The sequence below is a fragment of the Saxophila tyrrhenica genome (genome assembly GCF_035928015.1).
Source record: "Saxophila tyrrhenica strain CCFEE 5935 chromosome Unknown scaffold_14, whole genome shotgun sequence".
Classification (NCBI taxonomy): Eukaryota; Fungi; Ascomycota; class Dothideomycetes; order Mycosphaerellales; family Extremaceae; genus Saxophila; species Saxophila tyrrhenica.
The window spans coordinates 496,809-514,860 of NW_027041746.1; the positions used below are offsets into that span (position 1 = coordinate 496,809).

Below are 18,052 nucleotides of genomic sequence, written 5' to 3' on the forward strand. Positions count from 1 at the left end.
TTGGCGCGCACGTGAAAGTCAGTCGAAGGCAGATAATTGTGAAGACACTGGGAAACATAGGCAATGCTACTGGCGGTTTGTCAATAGTATAACTGTGTTGACCATTTCTATGGCTTGGAGTGTTCTAGACAGCATCGAATAAAGCAGCTCTTGCTCGAAATCCTGAATCTTCTCCAGTCGCGCTTTCGTCATTAGCTCCCCCACTCAAGCCGCACTTCAGCGCTTCCTCCTCGATAACACCCATCAACACCTGGCCTCATACCACCAAATCACACCACAAACACCCCACCGACTTCACACTTGCTCCCATACCGTGGTCGAACCCTTCAACCCCCACAACACCCCGTCAACACCGCCATCATGAGCTCCATGCAAGAGAAGTCCGCTTTCCCAACAAAATTCAACCGCACGAAGAAGCATACTGACAGCGGTGTACAGGGCGCAGTACCACCTCTCCAACCTCGACAAGTGCGCCACCTCCCCCCACAGCTGCCCTACTCCTCACTGACCCAATCTCAGGGAGCTGTCCAAGTACCCGCAACTCCAGAACTTCGAGCAGCAGACCTCCGTCCCCAAAGTCTACGTCGTCCTCGGTCTCGGCGCCCTCTACTTCTTCCTCGTCTTCTTCAACATCGCCGGCGAGTTTCTCGTCAACACTGCGGGCTTCGCGCTGCCGGCCTACTGGTCCATGGAGGCGGTCTTCACCATGGGTAAAGCGGATGATACTCAGTGGCTCACCGTATGCCTGACCGCCCTAACTCCAACACCCAAGAGCATAATCGCTGACATATACTTCGATACGCAGTACTGGGTCGTCTACGCCTTCCTGACTGTCCTCGAGTCCATCGTCAACGCCGCCTACTGGTTCCCCTTCTACTACACCTTCAAGTTCGTCTTCATCATGTACATGGCGCTGCCCCAGACTCAGTACGCTCTCTCCCCTTCCCCACCACTTCAAAATCTCCACTAACCATCGTTCGCTTCACAGGGGTGCCCAAGTCGTCTTTCGCACCGTCATGGAGCCCATCTTCAGCCGCTTCTTCACCACCGGCGCCAGCTCCGAGAACCTCAGGGCCCAGGCCGACAAAGTCTCCGGCAAGAGCCTGTAAACCCCTCGTCACCCGTCCCCCCACCGCATCCCTCAACACACGAGCACGATCGGAGAATAAGAATGGAATGTGTTGCATGCATTGCTAAGTCTTGGCATCTTTTGCTCTTGCGGGTGAATTCACAATCGTGCATTCGTTGGATTGCCGCGAATACAAGATCGAGGGTCAGCAGATCGAGGGGTGCAGGTGCTGGGTTAAGTGGTTGGAGGGTTTGGCCGGCAAAGAGGATTCTCCGTCTTCGACACCAAAGCGGAACGATTCTATTGCGGAAGTGACGGGATGATTGGTCTTTGGAACGATCGTTGGCGTTGTGTTTGGGTTTTCCTTGTTTGTGCTGGATGTGTTGGCGATGAGACGGTCTGCTGCTTGCGAGTTGGCCGACTGTGCTGAGATGGTGGCGATAGATATTGGGTCAGCGGGTATATGATGGTTTCCTTGCTCATCAGTGTTCAATGACCTCGCTTTGTCTACGGTTGGCCCTTCTCACGACGTCTGAGATCCTTTCACCTCTGCTGTTCGAACTTCTCCGTCCCCGCCGTCTCGCCAGGATGGGCTGGAGTACAGCCAGCGCGTTCGAGACAAGAGCCGTGATCCTAACGTCCGAAACCAAAAGCACGCGTTGTGTGTGACGAAGCAAGACCACACGCCGTACCGGACCACTTCAGATACTCTACGACAGGCATGCGCATGGGACTCACGCCCGTGTAGGCGCCGATCATCTCGTCATCTCTAACATGTGACAGCCTTCCCCTTTCCGTACGTCCGTGCGTTAATGCCTCAGGCAGACGCTAAAACCGACCTCACATGTCACTCTGTACCAGTACCTTTGCTGTGCCACCTTCCCACGACACCTGACAGCTTGGATCACATGTCTCGACCGTTGGACCGTCTTTCGCTGCCGCGGCAGTGCTCTCGTCACGACGTCTACCGCCTTTTACGGTTCTACCTCGCGAACCGACTTTACCCGGAGGGCGCGCCTGGACTGCTCTCTTGAGGAAGGGGGTACGTACTGCAGCTTGTGGCTGGCGGCTGCGCAAAGGGTTTCCGAGGCGGCAGTCGATAGCTCGTGTCGTTTGGTGATGAGGCGCTCGCATGCCTTCTTGAGGCCCGAATGACGCCGTTCCTCGACGAGGCATGAATCGGCAGAATCGCAGCGGCGCAGCGCGTGAGCGCAGCCACACCTCCAGCCGTCGGGCGTCAGGAGTCTCCCTCGAGCCTCTTGCGTCGATGCGAGGAGGTCTGGTCTGCTAAGCGCCTAGCTCCTTCGCCTGGATCGGGTTACAGCTGGTGCGGCTCTGCCTGCTTCATTCAGGTCTAGCCAATCTGTGAGCCCGAAGTCTTGGGAACTCTCCCTGTACTACCCGACGTCGATGGCTGTGCGGTTTATGGCACGCCTTCGAGATGATAGCGCCAACTGGTAGCCTCGTGTATTGATCGGACGGGACTCGTCGAAAGGGCATCGGGGTCTGGGCGTGAAGGAACGGGAGAGATCGGAAGGACCAACCTTTGGCTGGCGACTTTGTTGCTCCCCGACAGCCAGACGGATTCCACGCTTGAGATACCCTGTCCTCTAGTCTGGCCGGCATGAGGCAGCGACTAGACTGCTTCGAGCGATTGCTCTAGCCTCTAGCCAATCCGGACTTGCGTTCTCGTTCAATCCATCGCGACTGGAAAGCCGTCGATTGTCCTCCTTGTTACCCGCTCCCTCGTTTGAAGGCGGACTGATTCCACCCTTGGGTCGAATCCAGTCTCGCTGGAGGTCGCTGATCATCCCTAGCGTCTATACGGGCTGCGCGCACACAGCGTTACGCTATCCTTCTGCCTTAGGAGGTAAGATGGGACACCTCAGACCGCTTTCTCCTTGGGCATTATTTCACTAGGCAAACGCCGGGTTGCTGCCCAAGTGAGACGCGCGAGGCATTCGGTCTTTCATCATGGATGTTATACGGCTCGCTTCCGCACTCAGCGTGGTCCCAGGCCATGAACCGCCACGCTGTGTCCCTCTCAATGCCTTTAGGAGCGAATAGACGATCCTGAACCCCGGACGTGAGGCTGACTACTGCCGGGTGTGGTTGGACGTCGTCTTGCCAAGCGCGCTCTCCCATTTCCGAGCTCATCATCCTCTGCGACTCCGTCTGGATGCTTGAAACGAATTGAAGCCCAGCTGACCTGGGAATCCAATCGACACACAACCGCGTGCTGATGTCCCGCGGCGACCGGCCACCCAACCCACCTGTCATTTGCGCGTGGCTCTGCTTCTTGCCTTCGTCCGCCTCACATCTCGGATCCCGCTATCGTACATGCCGGGCAGGTCACATTACTGCATGCGACAGGTGTGCCTTCGGCCCTGGGAGCGGTGTCGCTTCAATGAATTGTCCTTCCGTCCTCCTGACTGGTTGGATGTTTGGACCAAGCGGCAATTTAGCGTATTTGCCTTGCGCCATGTGTCGGGCGCGACTGCCAGGTTCCATGAAGGCGTCACTTTATCTTTCACTTTCATCTGTCCCCAAACTTGTTTATAAGGCCGTTCATGGCCGTCTTTCTTTTGACCACAGTCTTCTCTTGCAGGACTCAAAAATGTAAAAGCTGCCGTAGCAACATCGATCGTCCGGTTCCAGAGACCTTAACGCAACAACAGACGTCTGACTGGACACAGTTGTCCTTCATCCTCCAAGAACACAACGGATCTTCTGCCACCATGGTACTAAAGCCAGCTGGGCCAGCGGCCCAGTGCACATGTGCCAGTGGAAGAGGCTGCCGTGTACATTCTCAGAGTCAGGACCAGCAACAACGTCGACGCCAACAACTCCAAGTTGAACAACAGCGCCTCGAACAACAGCGCCTCGAACAACAGCGCCTCGAACAACAGCGCCTCGAACAGCAGCGGCTTCAACAACAGCAATTCGAACACCAACGACGCCAGCAACAGCGGCTTGAACAAGAACAGCGTCAACGACAGCAGCTGGAAGAACAGCAGCGTCAACAACAGGACCAGCGTCAACCGACAGTAAACCCAGTATACAGAACTTACAACCAGCAGACGCAACAGGTATCCCTTTCCATCGAGTCTCTCAGGCAGATCGGCTTGTTACTAACACATCATTAGCGAAACCAATTCAACTCAATGGAGACATGGTACTCGAACCAAGACGACTACCGCCTATACAACTTGAGCTACGGCGGCGGCGGCGGCGGCAATGGTGGTGGGCAGTCCGGCAAGAAGTAAGGATGGAAGATTAGAGTACTCCACTGGCAACGGTCCTGTGAGTACCATTCCGCCTCTACGCTAAGGCGATGGCTTCAGCTAACGATCATCAGAAAGAAAGACGTCTAGATAAGCTACTCTAGAGTACAGCAGTAGTCCTGCAGTGGCACCCACCCCGTCGGTGGTTGGTTGATCAGGCGGTGTGTACTATAGTCTGCTACCTTACTTGTATCACCATCGCTATACCGCCCTTTCTGCCGGCTGTCTTTCTCCATCTCGAAACCAGAATCATGCAGCAGTCCCGGCAGCTTCAAGGGCATGTTCCTGGCAATCACGATCCAAGGCAAAGGTCTCATTGGTTCGCAAGAGTGAGGCGAAATGGTGAAAAGCATTGGCGGTGATGCGAACATGTGGACCAATGGCGAAAAGTGTGTCCAGGGTCATGCATGTGCATTGCAGCGGCCCGCAGATCGAACATCTCACATGATACAGCATAGATTAAACAGAGACAGGGAACCAGGCTTGAACTTGTCAAAGATTTGAAAACTGCCGCTGAACTACTCAATCAATCCGCCGAACTCTGCGTCCTCGACCCCATCCCCCTCCTCCCACCCCTGCCCTTCAAACTCGTCTTCCTCGCCGGCCAACCGCCCAACTTCATCGCCACCGCCTCCCTATCGCCCAGACCCTTATCCCTCTCCTCATCATAGCACAGCCTTATCAGCGCTTTCAGGTCCTCCGTCTCGTAGCCCTCTTCACTCTTCGGTCCTTCCTTGACCACCGCCTCTGGTCCCTTGGCGCCGAGCTCGTAGAACTGCGCTGCTTTGCCTAGGTCGGCGAATGGTTGCAGCAATTTGAGACTCTGTTGGAGCACGAGGATGTTCAGGCCCATGCGTCCGGAGCCATGGGTGTCGAGCGCGGGGACCGTGGAGACCAACCCGACGAGCGCGGTGTTGGCGGTGACGTGCAAGTTGGAGGCGAGGAAGGCGTGTTGCGGCGGGAGCAGGTGGGCGGAGAGCTGGGCGTCGTAGGAGCCGAGGTCTTCGGAGAGGGTGAGGATGGCGGGGTCCGGGTCGTTGTAGGGTTGGCCGAGAGCGTAGGTGGTGTTTAGGGCGGCGGAGACGCCGGAGAGGAGGTGTAGACGGAGGTCGATGTGGAGGGTTCGGAGGATGAGGGTGGAGAGTTCGGTGAAGGAGGTTGTTACGGCGTCGAACTGGTGGGCGGTGGTGGTGTCGAGGGGGAGGTATGGGGTGGTCGGGAGAGGCGTGGAGTTGGCGTTGGAGGAGAGGGTTGGTACAGTGGTGGCGGTCCAGCGCCGTGTGTGGCCTGTTTGGATATTGGTGGTGTCGACGGCGTAAGGGGAGATGAAGCGCAGGGCTTTGCAGCGGGCGGCGAGCCATTTCATGCTGACCTGGAGCGTGCAGAGGGCGGCAAGGGCTTTGCGGTCTTGGATCAGGTCGGTGGATTCGAGGTCGCGGCTCTTGATCATTCGGAGCAGTAAGGCGCTTTCTTTCTCCGCTAGAACGATCTTTTCCTTGTCGTCGTCCTTGGCTGTTAGGAGCTCGATGACCACTGCGTTGATGTCGCCTTCGGTTGCGAGATCAGCCGCTAGCCGCATCTTCAAGGCTCCATTGCCTTCATCGCCTTCTTCGCCGCTCCCACCAACTCGCTGCAGCAGACCTTTACTCCATTCATAGCAGACGTCGTAAAACGCCCTCATCTGCCCTACTACCAAATGTGCAAAGCTCTGCTCATGCGGCAATCGCCCCAACAATCCACACACATCCTCCATGATGCTCATGAACCTTCGCGCACCCTTGAAGATCGGCTTCTTCGCAACCTCGTTCCACTTCGGATCCGGCTGGAACGTATCCGGGTCGCTCATACATCGTCCACACAAGTCGAGCAGCGTTTCGTCCAATTGCGGGTAGAAGACATTGATTAGGAAGTCGTCAAGGAAGGATGTGAGGGTGCTGGGAACCACGCCAGAGGTCTGTTGTGTAGGAACTATCTCTTTGAGGTGGCGGAGGAAGGTCAGCGAGGGCGGCAAGAGAAGGCCCATGTTGAAGATGCTGGGAGAGATGAGGAGTTTGTGACCAGTGGCGCTACGGTCGGCGACAGCAGAAGGTGAGTCGTCGTCCTCGAAATTACTTAGGGCACCAGGGCGCTTGTTGAGCGAGCTGGCATCTGAGTCCGAGTTGACCAAGCCTGGAACAGATGCCTTGAGAATGAACTCGAGGTCTGATCGCTCACTTGATAGATCTGTGTTGGCTTTGCCGTCTTTGCCTGGCTTCAGCGTATCTTGCAGCTTGAACAGCTTCCTGTTTCTGTCTCGTGGCTGGTTCTTGAAGATGTTGGCGCTGGCGTGGTTTTGCTGTCTCGATTTTGTGCCCAGACTGCCGCTCGAAGCCAAATGGTCATGCAGCAGTGACCGGATCTCGCTCTGTAGGAGCTTCCACAGCTCTCTGAAACTACGATTCAGCATTGTCGCCTCAGACGAAGGTACTATCTCTCGCTTGAGGATGGCGTGGGTGACGTCGAATAATACACGATGACCTTCAGCAATTGCCTCGAACTTGGCGTATAGCATCGTCAGCAGGTCTTCCAACGTGGCTCGCTGTTCAGCATCAGGGCCAGCGGCTACGCCTCCTGACGCGAGCTGCTGTCGTCTTCGACCGCTCTTCATCATGCTCTGCGGATGTCGTTGTTCTATTTCGCCCAATGTCCGCTCGAGCACCTTGAACAGCTCCACGGGCAGGCGCTCTTCGATCTTATCAGCTGCAAGGTCAAGTCGTGACATTTTGTTCAATGATTCGATGAGCAGCTGGATGTAGTAAAACGTATCTGCTTCCGGGTTGCGGGTGGCATCCTCCTGCATCGGCTTGCTGCCGTCGTAATTGGACAAGAAAGTATAAATGGCTCGCTCGCTTTCGATGATAGACGCAGTCGCAGCTTCGGAGTCCATAGTAGTTGAGCCAGATGCCAACGCCGCCCGCCGCATGTGCCCTTTCCATCTCTCTTCACAATATGGACTCTTCAGGTATAGATGGTTATGCAGCTCTTCCACCAGAAGATCTGTCAGTATTTGTTCCTGATTACTCAAGTGCACTCGCAGCTCGCTCAACGCTCCGATGTCTTCCAACTCAGGCTTCCGAATCATCGCCAGTGCTTCGATCAAATTGTCCACAGCTCCCAGATACCGCTTCTCCCGGATCTGTGCTTCCAGCCGATCCGGGACCAGTTGCAACTGCTCTATCGTGGAAACCGTCTGGAGCATGCTGTCATAAGCAACACTACTCGACGCCAGCGCTTTTAACTCTGGTCTCTGCGCCGATCCAATGAGATCCCGTTTCGCATCCACCAGTCCAGCCCGTAACGTCCGCACTCGCGTCTGACTGGCGTGTATCGCAGCCTGGATCTTATGGAATGTACCAATACTGCTGTTGAAACCCTGATGGTGCTCATTCACGATGACCTTGAGTGCATTCTGTAGTTGTGTATGCGCCTCGCTGAACTGCGACAACTGGTCCTGCAACCCGAGACTACTAGAATCCATGAGCTGGAGTGCCACTTTGATCGGAATGCAGTCTGCGCTCGCCATGAAGCCCCAGTGTTGCTCTATGTATTTCAAAACCTCCTCGATCTGGTTCCCTGCTGCGCCATACCGACCCCCGGGTCGGCTGCGACTTCGGCTGGCGGACCATGATTGATTTCCCTGTCCTCCTTCAGCTGCGTAGTCTCGACTCCGGCGGTTGTTGTGGCTGCGCTCGAGTCTGCTCACCCCATGGACATGATCGGGTTGAGCGGAGTTGTTGTTGTAGCTGCGGCCGTATGAGGGGGCTGGTCGGGATCGCGAGTGTTCATCGGCGCTAGTGTCGCGACTGCTGTCGTGGAAGTCGTGCCGGCGGAGGGAGCTGTAGGAGCCATTCGTCGTCCCTTTCGTGTAGCCATTCGGGTATGCCATTGCGGCGGTGCTGGCGGCCTTCCTAGTCCAACTTTTGCTCACGCGTTTCGCCTCACGTTGCGCGACCGATCCTGTGGAGTTTTAGTGTCTCCAAGTCTTGCTTCATCCATCTGGCGTTGGCTTGTCGTCTCATACATATCTCAAGGTCTGGCAGCTCCAGGGAAGCTGGGAAGCTTCAATGATCCCTGTCACCCCATGCGGCTCTGCGGCAGCTAGTGAAGCGAGCCTCCCGAACTCCGCGGAGGTGAGGCTAAAGCGCGTTGTTTGAGGATCGCTGCTCGTCTTGAACTTCTGAAGTGCAGAGAGACTTTATTCATGACGACGGAGCGGAGGACGCACAACGACGACAGCAATTACGATGAGAGAGTGAACAACACGACGACGACCCTCCTCCTCAACCTACCTCCAGCCCTCCTCACCTATCATGTCGACCGCAGTGGTGAACGGCCATGCGAACGGCATCAATGGCACCTCCTCCGCAGACCAGATCACCCAACTCTACCCGCGCTATGGCGACATCCCCGACGTCTTCGATATTCCCGTGCGCGGTGAAGACGGCGATGAAGTGGTCAATCTGGACCTCACGGAGCTCTTGGATGAGACAGATGAGCTCTGCGGTCTGCTCGAGACAGAAAATGCCTCGAAGGACTACTGGATCACCATCGCAATTGCATACGCAAAGCTGCGCAAGGTCAATGTTGCGGTGGAGATGCTGCAGCGGGGTCTCGCGGCGCATGCGCGTGGCAAGGATGCAGACAGATTGAGCATTCTGGCTTGTCTCTGCTGGCTACACCTATGGAAGTGCCGGCACGCTCCTCGAGTGAGGCCTACTCAGCCCAGACCGCCGGGGCATGCAGAAGAGGACGACCTCAGGACCAAGGACGAGTTCCTACATCTCGCGACAAACGTACTCAACGACGCCAGCCGTATCGACCCTTCCTACCCTCCGCTGTTCATGGCGCGCGGAACGCTATACCTTCTCCGAGCTTCAATACAACCCGCCAAGGCGCAGATGGGCGCTGTAGATCAGACCAACAGATTCGACATACTACGGCAAGCAGGAAAGTGCTTCGACGATGCCATTCGTTCGACCCACGGCAGGAACATCTTCGCTCTCTTAGGCAAAGCAAGAGTCGAGTTCTCGCTATCAAAGACCCAATCAGCGCTCCAACTATATCAGCAAGCTCTCGAACGTGCACCTGACATGCTCGATCCTGACCCTCGAATCGGCATTGGTGTCTGTCTGTGGACACTGGGACACAAAGAGGCAGCATACAACGCGTGGCAGCGATCGGTTGAGTTGAATCCGCAGTCAGTCATCGCGCATAGCTTGCTCGGCAAGTACTGGGTCGACCAACTGGACAGCAGCCTCGAAGTCAGCCACCCGCACAACGCCGACCTCTACCGCAAGGGTTACACCACTCACTTCCAGACTGGCTTCAAGCTAGACCCCATGCATGCGCTCACTTGCGCGCAGTTCGGGAGCTACTTCTTACAGCGACGGGCTTGGACGAACGTCGAACGGCTTGCACGAAGAGCCCTAGAACAGACAGACGTCAATGCCATTGCTTCGGACGGTTGGTATCTGCTGGCTCTACAGGCGCATTATGAGGGCTCCTTGGACACGGCGGCAGATGCGTACAACAAGGCCGACAATGCTCGCGGAGGGGATGAGAAGGGCTTCGTGCCTGCGAAGTTTGGCAACGCGCAGCTGAGGGTTTTAGGCGGCGATGTTTCGGCAGCCAAGTTCCGACTTGAGAAGATTGTGGAGAAGAGTCGGAGTCTGGAAGCAATGACACTTTTGGGTGTATTATTCGCGGAGGATGTTTTCGCGAATCAGGCGGCCACGGTGAAGGAGGACAAGACTCAAGAAGCGAAGAAGGCGGTCTCTCTGCTTGAGCAGGTCAGGGTAGCATGGAAGGACCCGAAGAGGAAAGCGAAGAAGGATGCATCAGTTTTGCTCAACCTCGCACGTCTGTATGAAAGCGAGGAGCCAGCAAAGGCGCTGTCATGCCTGAAAGAGACGGAAGAGATATTGCTTTCAGCGATCTCGGAGGATGATCTGCCGGACGAGATGGGAGATGAGGAGGAAGAGAAGCGCATACGGAGAGAACTTCTGCCACCTCAGCTTCTCAACAATATCGGCTGCTTCCACTTTGGAGCCGAGAAGTTCGCTGAGGCGAGAGACGATTTCCAGACTGCTTTGAACGCCAGCGTGAAGCTCAAGGCGAAGCGAGACCAGGCAAAGGAAGAGAGTGAGACGAATGGCGAAGTCAATGGCGATGCTATATCCTACGAACACGAAGCCCTCCTCACGACCATCGGCTACAACCTTGCCCGCACCTATGAAGCCGAAGGCATCGACGACGAGGCACAGAAAGTCTACGAAGGCACTCTACTCCGGCACCCCGACTACATCGACGCGCGCATGCGCTTGGCCTATCTCGCACTCAAGTCCAACCCAACTGAAGGTGCCGAAGCCGTCAAAGCGCTGCTTGAGTCTGACCCTGGCAACCTGGAAGTGCGAGCGCTCTACGGCTGGTACATTCACACAGCGAAGAAGAGGACATTGGCGTTGAACGAGGATGCCGAACAGAGGCACTACAAGCACACTTTGCAGAGCTACGACAAGCATGACACCTATGCTTTGACCGGCATGGGCAACCTGCATCTTGCTATTGCACGCGAGATGCCACGGGATACTGACGCACATCGCGAGAAGAGGAGCAAGATGTATCTGAGGGCCGTGGAGTTCTTCGACAAGGTGCTGAGCCTCGATCCTCGAAACGCTTTCGCGGCGCAGGGCCTAGGTATCGCACTTGTGGAGGAGAAGAGGGACCCGACCGCTGCCGTGCAAATCTTCTCTCGTATCCGCGAGAGCGTAGGCGGCGCTGAGGCCAGCGTCTTCGTCAACCTTGGCCACGTCTTCACAGAAGTCAAGCAGTTCTCCCGCGCAGTCGAGAGCTATGAACTAGCGCTCACCAAAAGCAATCACGGCGCCAAAGAACCCGGCATCCTCGCCTGTCTCGGCCGTGTCTGGCTGATTCGCGGCCGCATGGAGAAGAAGCTCGAAGCTTACAAAACCTCCCTCGATTTCGCGCAGCAAGCCCTCCTCCAAGCGCCGGGCAATGTCAATTATCGCTTCAACGTCGCATTCGTCCAGATGCAGCTGGCGCAGATGCTCATCGCGCTCCCAGAAGCACAACGTACGCTTGAAGACGTGGAGCAAGCTTCCGCCGGCCTAGACGAAGCCATCGAGTCATTCGCTCTCATCGCCAAGGAGCCCAATCCACCTTTTCCACGCGGCGACATCGAGCAGCGCGCCAGCATGGGACGCAACACCATGAAGCGTCAACTCGCCGCCACGATGGAGAAGCAGGCTGAGTACGAACGGAACAACGCCGAGCGGTTGCAGGAAGCGAAGCGCCGACGCGAGGAAGCCGCACAGAAGCGGGAGGAGGCTGCGAAAGCAGAGCAGCAGAGACGGGAAGAGGAGATGCGCAAGATTCGCGAGGAGCGCGAACGGATCGCGCAGGAGGATCGGGAACTCATGGCGCGACGAGCCGAGGAGGAGAAGACGAAGAAGGAGGCTGAAGAGGCAGCTTTCACTACCGACGAAGAGACGGGGGAGAGAAAGAAGCGCGAGCGGAAGAAGGGGAAGGGGAAGCGCAAGAAGAAGGGCGAGGATAGTGATGATGAGGGGTCGGGTGATGAGGGGAGGAAGGGCAGGAGTGGGAATGTTACTGGCACTTCTGGCACGCCTGGTACCGGTAGTGATGGCGAGGGTGTGAAGAAGAGGAAGACGAAGAAGAGGAAGTTGGAGAGGAAGTCGAAGGGTGCTGCTGCTTCACAGAGCAAGTTCAAGAGTGCGGATATGGTCGTGGAGTCTGATGAAGAGGACGATGGGACTGGTGCTGCCGCTGGACCTAGCAGTCAGATGGACGGGGACGGGGATGGGGAGGAGATGTTTGCCGAGACGCCTGGTGGGGCTCAAACGCCCGGTGTTGAGGATGAGGATGAGGAGGTAGGGGGGAGAGCTGCGACTGCGAGGAGTAAGCGGAGAGTGCTAGATGATGACGAAGATGAAGATGAAGATGCTGAGCCACAGGGCGTCACGGCGGCGGGAAGCAGTGATCATGGCGGCGGTCCGTTGGGTGGGGATGATTGAGTGGCGCGAGGTGGGTATTGCTTGTAAATTATCACAGCGAGGGCGTTGGGCTTTGAGGTGGAGTAGGAGAATAGCTGGCAGTAGATTCGGACAAAGTATTTGGCATCGAGGTCGAGCTGAGCATTGTTCACTGATGAGACGGCTTGCTTACCGCACCACTATACCTAGAAGGACCACGTCGACCGAGAGGATCGCTGCTACGGCCACTCTAGCTTCAACTGGGCTGCTTTTTAGTCAGCCTTCAGCAATGGACATGGAGCATATAAGGCAGCAGAGTCTGGCAAGTATGGTTGCTAGAATGGAAAGCAAGCTCACGTCAATTTCCTCCCCAGCACTGGCCAGCAGAGTTGATCCATCTGGACCGCCCCCAAAGACAACAGAAGTGAAACACCCAACAATGGCACCATACATGCCCCTAGGCGGAGACGGCTACTCGAACGAACAAGAAGCAACGGCGACTTGCTTCTGCGGCACCGTTCAGATCGTGGTAGTAAGTCCGCCAACGCATGCCTGGTCAAGTCACGCCCAAGCTAATAATCCTCTGCACCCCAGCCCCTCGCAGGCGAAGCCCTCATCGACACCTTCATCTGCCACTGCGCCGACTGCCGGAAGATCACCGCCTCCATGTTCGCCTCCGGCTTCATCGTCACGGACGCCGCGCTCAAGCACACGCGTGGCGAGGACAAGCTGACCAAGTATGCTCGGAGCGCGCAGATCGCGAGTGGAAACACGGTGACGAATTTCTTCTGCTCGGTCTGCGGGACGTTGATGTATCGACGGAGTTCGGGGTTTCCCGGGGTGAGCGCGCCGCGGATTGGAACGGTGGATGATTTTGGTCTGCATGGGACGAAGCTGAAGCCGAGGATTGAGCAGTTTGGGAGGGACTGGGTGGGCTGGTGCAAGGGAGGGGAGGGGGTGGAACAGTCCGTTGGGAACTTCTATGGCGGTGAGCAGGGGAAAGCGGAATGACGGGCTTTAGTACGTCGTAGCCTCATCCCGCAGTGAGCAGTCTATTCGTGTGATGCTTATCAACCTTCCCAGAAAGCCGACAATCCCCTAGCTGTGGGCACGAGCAACGTCAGCCGAGAACAATTTTCATACAAACTACATGACCATCCCCTCCCTCGCTACCTCATCCTCACCGCCCCACTCCCATCGCCTCTTCAACTCCTCACACCTGCCTCCCGTCTCACAACCCGTGTCCACCTCAATCGCCCGCAACAACTCCAACACTACCCCCCTCTCCTCCTCGTCCTCTACGCACACCCCAGCGATGAACAGCGGTAGCAGCATCTCCACTCTCACAGCCGGCGGAGGGCGGCCGAGGGCTATGCCGATGATGCGGTGGGCGTGTTTGAGCGCTTCGGCGGAGGAGGCGAGGAGGGCGTTGAGGACGGGGCTGTTGTCGGAGGAGGAGGTGGTGAGGGGTTTGTGGAGTAAGAGGAGGATGCGGGCGAAGTGGTAGAGGTGTAGGGAGGCGGCGCAGACGGGCATGGTGAAGAAGACTTCGGTGAGTTGGGAGGAATTCTGGCGGGAGGAATGGCGCATTTGCGCGACAGGTTGGAAGGTTGCGGGTAGGTGTGTATGCCAGCTATCCAGTTGGGATGTAAGAATGTCCCATTCTTGACGGCGTTGTTGTGGGCCAATGGCGTCGGTGTCGGAGGCGAGGTAGTTCATTACCCGCAAAAGGAGCCAGAGGAGGGTGTGTGAGACGGTTTCGGCAATCTCGCGACAGTGGGTGGGGTCGTTCTTGATAGCGGCGGGATTGGTGTAGAGGGAACCGTCAGATTGGAGTTGGAGGCCCGAGTTGCGCCAGAGGGAGAGGTCGGTGGTGTTGAGGAAGGTGTGTTGGTGGTTGATGTACGCGGCTTGGTAGTCGGCGCGGGCGAAGTTCCAGAAGGAGGCGCGGCGGCCGACGGTTACGACGGGTGTCAGAGGAACGGATGAAGTGTCTTGTTGGTCAAGGCTGAGGGTGGTGAGGAGTGTCTTGAAGCCAGCGAGGTGCCTGACAGTCTGTTAGTCCTCGAGATCGCAAAGAGAATGGTAGTGTGCTTACTGTAACCAGCTGACTTCGAGATTGTCAAGTGATTCGTATAACGAGAACATCGAGACGGCAACCAACAAGTCGTCCGAGTTCGCAGAAGAAACGGTCAACTGCGCATTGGGCGAAGGTGGGTTGCTGAACGAGCCAGAAATCGCTTGTAGATACAAGCGTGAGAAAGCAATAGCTTTGTCGTAGTAATTCGCCGCTTTGTAGAACCAGTCCGTAACTGGCACATCATGGATGACCTCCATCGTGGCAGGTTTTTGGCACTGTATGCCGACGTAAGGCTTTTCTCCTTTGACCCGTCCAAGCTGCTTCGCAGCCACAGCGGCAATAGCGTTGCGCAGTAGAGCATCTCGAAGAGCTTTGAGAGGTACCAAGTTGCTGAAGTGCTTGTCTTGGTCGAACAAGTCCATCCTGTGTTATGTCAGCTTGATTGTACGAATGCTCAATGCGATTTCTTACCAAGGACCGATTGCTTCGGTAAAATGCCGTATGAGGTACGCCATTTCGTGCTCTCGTTCATCTGTGATGATCGCACTGGTATGTATCTGAGCCTCTGGCGCCCACAGATTGCTACATTGAACCCCCGTTAGCTTCCCCTTTGACATGTTGGTCTGAATGCACCCACTTGTCGGATAATCCACCAAACGACATTGGCGTTGCCGTACTCGTCTCTGTGCTCTGAACGACATCGTTCTTGTCTACCTCATCGACAATGTTTGGGGCTCCCGGTATGAATCCACAAGAATGTCCGAGAGGGCCGAAGAAGACGTCTGGCTCAATGTTGAACCAAGCAGGATCTATGGCCGGGTCGTCAAAGAGATTGTCGAAAGCGTCGTACTCAGTCTGGCCAGCATTTGGAGGAAAGAGGACGGGGTCGATGTTCGCCGAAGAAGTCTTCGCTCCATTGCCCTGAGGAGTGTTGTTGACTGCGAAGCTGTCTAGCGTCTGGTCGGTAAACGCAGGACTGCTTTGTGCATGGTTCGTTGAGAGATGCGGAAAAGCAGGGCTCATAAAGTCGTTTGGTGGCGATATGAAGTTCCTCCCCGCGGAAGGAGTGCCAGCGAAGGATGTACCATTCTGCTTCCATTCCGTTAGTCTTCCGGCAAGGACATATGGCGGCCAGCTGAACGTACATTGCTGAATGGTTGCTCTCCGCTCTCCCTCCTATCATGCGTTTGATACTTCTTCCGAAGCGTAACGCCCTCATCGACAAACTTCCGTTTCTTGTCGTACCCAGGACAGTCTTTGCCGAGCTTCTCGCATCTCGCGCAAGAAGGTATGCGTTTGTCGCACTAGAGCCACGAATAAGACGGCCAGCATAGGTAAGCATAGGGCTGGCAGATGAGACTGACCTTGACTCGACGTTCTCTGCAGCGATCACAGGCTCGTTCAGAGAATCCTTCCTGCGCCATGCAGGCGCATCTAGAAATGTAGAATGGAGTGCGATCCTGCTGTATTCGTCTTGGGTCAGATGCGCGAGGTCGCCTTTCGTTTGGTCTCGCCTTCCGCCAGTTCCCAGTCTGCGCTCGCCCTCTCACTGCCGGATTGGGAGAAGAAGCGCGAGGTACCGCGCGTAGCACTATGCCTCAGTGATGTCCTCAGTAGTACTTTGTGAAATGGTAGAGTGAAGTAGAATTGGTCAACTTCTCTTCTATGCGAGACTTTGTGCTTTCGAGGAGAGCGCAGAGGTCGCGTCCCTGCCCGCGATTCGAGAGAGCTTGGCTGTTGGTTGGATCGCCGGTAGGGGTCACAGCCGGCTTCTTCAGCCGGTGATGGCGAGACTCTCTCTACAGGCTGACAAACTCGTCCGCAGTTTACGACCTAAGACCACGCTTCTATCGTCAGCCATTTGCATAAGAGTACGCAAATACCCATATTGTTCTCAGCGGCGACGTCACGGACAAGATGAAGATCCAGCGGGTGCGCCAGCAACACGAGCGATGACCATTCAGAAACCGGCGACTAACGATTCCAGATATTCGTCTATCCCATAAAATCGCTCGGCCCAGTCGAGTTGGCCGCAGCAGAGATCACCAACGAAGGCCTCAGATTCGACCGCCAATATGTCCTGGTCAAGCCGCCCCACGAGCAGTCAGCAGGCCTGGCCGAGCACATCACCATCAAGACGACGTTCCAACTGGGCCTCTTCAAGCAGTCCATCGACAAGTCATGGTCTAAGCTGACTGTGACCCATACGCAGGCTGAAGACAAAGCCGTCCTCGTACTTCCGCTATCTCCATCCCCGCTCAGCTTATTGAACGCAGAGACTTTTCAAGTCAGTATCTTCGGGACTAAGGCGCCTGGTCTGGATATGGGCGAGGAGGCTGCGCGATATTTCTCTCATCATCTTAAGCAGACTGTGCGATTGCTCTACATCGGCGGGAACGGCCAGAGAGAGATCCCAGGTGCTGCGTTTATTCCCAAAAACTACCAGGCTGTCTCGATATCTGTCAACGACAGATTACAGCCGCAACGAGTGCGCTTTGCAGATGCCGCGCCCCTTCTTATCACTTCTACAGCATCTGAGGAGGACGCACGAAGAAGATTGCCACCCTCAGCTCGGGGTGAGGACCTGATTGTACGCTTCAGACCAAACATTCACGTAGATGTCGGTGACGCACAAGCACCCTATGATGAAGATACGTGGAACATGCTATCAATCAGGCCAAAGCTCGATCCGGCACAGGAGATAATGGTGCGATGTCTCTTCAAGACGGTACGTCCACTCCTTACGATTGTTTCCAAGACCTGCTACTCCACCGACAAGATCAGACGACAATTGGCAGCGTACTCTTGTATGGAATCACTAGCTGACCTTGTTTCTCCTATATCCAGGTCAGATGCCTCAGCCTGAACGTTGATCTGTCAAAGGGTGCGATGATCACGACACCCAATCAGCTCTTCGGTCTCTTGATGAAGGATAGACGGGTAAACCCCCAGTTTCCACGTACGCTCCTCCCCAACGGACCTCTGCACCTCTGCATCCCCACTGACATGCATCTCAGACAAGCCAGTCTTCGGCCAATACGCCTGCGCAGGACCAAGCGGCGCCGTACTTCGCATTGGCGACGAAGTAGACGTCACTGAAAGGCTACCGAAAGAGCCTACGCCTATACTCCCTGGCTCGCCTGCTCCAATGTCTCCAGCACCGCAATTATCGGTCGGGCCACCCATGTCGCCGTTGTCGGCGCACCCGACTATGTCCCCGCTGGCTGCGAATCCGCCTATGTCTCCTGCGCTGGAAGTTCCTGAGATACGATGAGAGACCTACTTCCCAGGCGCAGAAACAATATAAAGCATCAGCTACCGACATCAGCCTACCAAAAAGGCCATGCGAGAGGGTGCCCAAGGGCAAGCTCTTTGTCGTCTACACACCACACAGTCACCACAGCTCAGCGTCGGGACCAAGTCCTTACCACTACGGTCTTCCGTAGCCCACCCATCGATTACGCCGTCTTACCGCGTTTCTAGAAGCCACCGCCGAGTCCTCATGTAGATCATCAGAGCGCGGTCCGTTGCAGTCGTGGAACAATTACGGGCTAAGGCAAAGATCTGG

At 56.0% G+C, this 18,052-nt stretch overlaps 7 protein-coding genes across 7 annotated transcripts; 5 read left to right on the forward strand and 2 right to left on the reverse strand.

Annotated features, from left to right (window-relative positions):
- Positions 1–360: 360 nt before the first annotated feature.
- YOP1 (ER membrane protein DP1/Yop1) lies at positions 361–1,109 on the forward strand (the record flags this gene model as incomplete). Its single annotated transcript, XM_064805739.1, has 5 exons — positions 361–380; positions 439–468; positions 520–739; positions 806–927; positions 989–1,109. 5 exons carry the CDS (start codon positions 361–363, stop codon positions 1,107–1,109), a joined length of 513 nt encoding a protein of 170 aa, XP_064656199.1.
- Positions 1,110–3,807: 2,698 nt separating this feature from the next.
- On the forward strand, positions 3,808–4,335 carry LTR77_008508 (uncharacterized protein; the record flags this gene model as incomplete). Its single annotated transcript, XM_064805740.1, has 2 exons — positions 3,808–4,116; positions 4,216–4,335. The coding sequence occupies 2 exons, from the start codon at positions 3,808–3,810 to the stop codon at positions 4,333–4,335; spliced, it is 429 nt and encodes a 142-aa protein (XP_064656200.1).
- A 544-nt stretch (positions 4,336–4,879) lies between these two features.
- SEC8 (exocyst subunit) lies at positions 4,880–8,278 on the reverse strand (the record flags this gene model as incomplete). Its single annotated transcript, XM_064805741.1, has 1 exon — positions 4,880–8,278. The coding sequence occupies one exon, from the start codon at positions 8,276–8,278 to the stop codon at positions 4,880–4,882; it is 3,399 nt and encodes a 1,132-aa protein (XP_064656201.1).
- Positions 8,279–8,702: 424 nt separating this feature from the next.
- CTR9 (protein required for normal CLN1 and CLN2 G1 cyclin expression) lies at positions 8,703–12,446 on the forward strand (the record flags this gene model as incomplete). Its single annotated transcript, XM_064805742.1, has 1 exon — positions 8,703–12,446. One exon carries the CDS (start codon positions 8,703–8,705, stop codon positions 12,444–12,446), a length of 3,744 nt encoding a protein of 1,247 aa, XP_064656202.1.
- A 397-nt stretch (positions 12,447–12,843) lies between these two features.
- Positions 12,844–13,415, forward strand: LTR77_008511 (uncharacterized protein; the record flags this gene model as incomplete). Its single annotated transcript, XM_064805743.1, has 2 exons — positions 12,844–12,936; positions 12,999–13,415. The coding sequence occupies 2 exons, from the start codon at positions 12,844–12,846 to the stop codon at positions 13,413–13,415; spliced, it is 510 nt and encodes a 169-aa protein (XP_064656203.1).
- A 135-nt stretch (positions 13,416–13,550) lies between these two features.
- Positions 13,551–15,908, reverse strand: LTR77_008512 (uncharacterized protein; the record flags this gene model as incomplete). Its single annotated transcript, XM_064805744.1, has 6 exons — positions 13,551–14,451; positions 14,503–14,907; positions 14,956–15,066; positions 15,122–15,573; positions 15,630–15,788; positions 15,849–15,908. 6 exons carry the CDS (start codon positions 15,906–15,908, stop codon positions 13,551–13,553), a joined length of 2,088 nt encoding a protein of 695 aa, XP_064656204.1.
- A 493-nt stretch (positions 15,909–16,401) lies between these two features.
- On the forward strand, positions 16,402–17,573 carry LTR77_008513 (uncharacterized protein; the record flags this gene model as incomplete). Its single annotated transcript, XM_064805745.1, has 4 exons — positions 16,402–16,416; positions 16,472–17,212; positions 17,332–17,424; positions 17,502–17,573. 4 exons carry the CDS (start codon positions 16,402–16,404, stop codon positions 17,571–17,573), a joined length of 921 nt encoding a protein of 306 aa, XP_064656205.1.
- Positions 17,574–18,052: the final 479 nt, after the last annotated feature.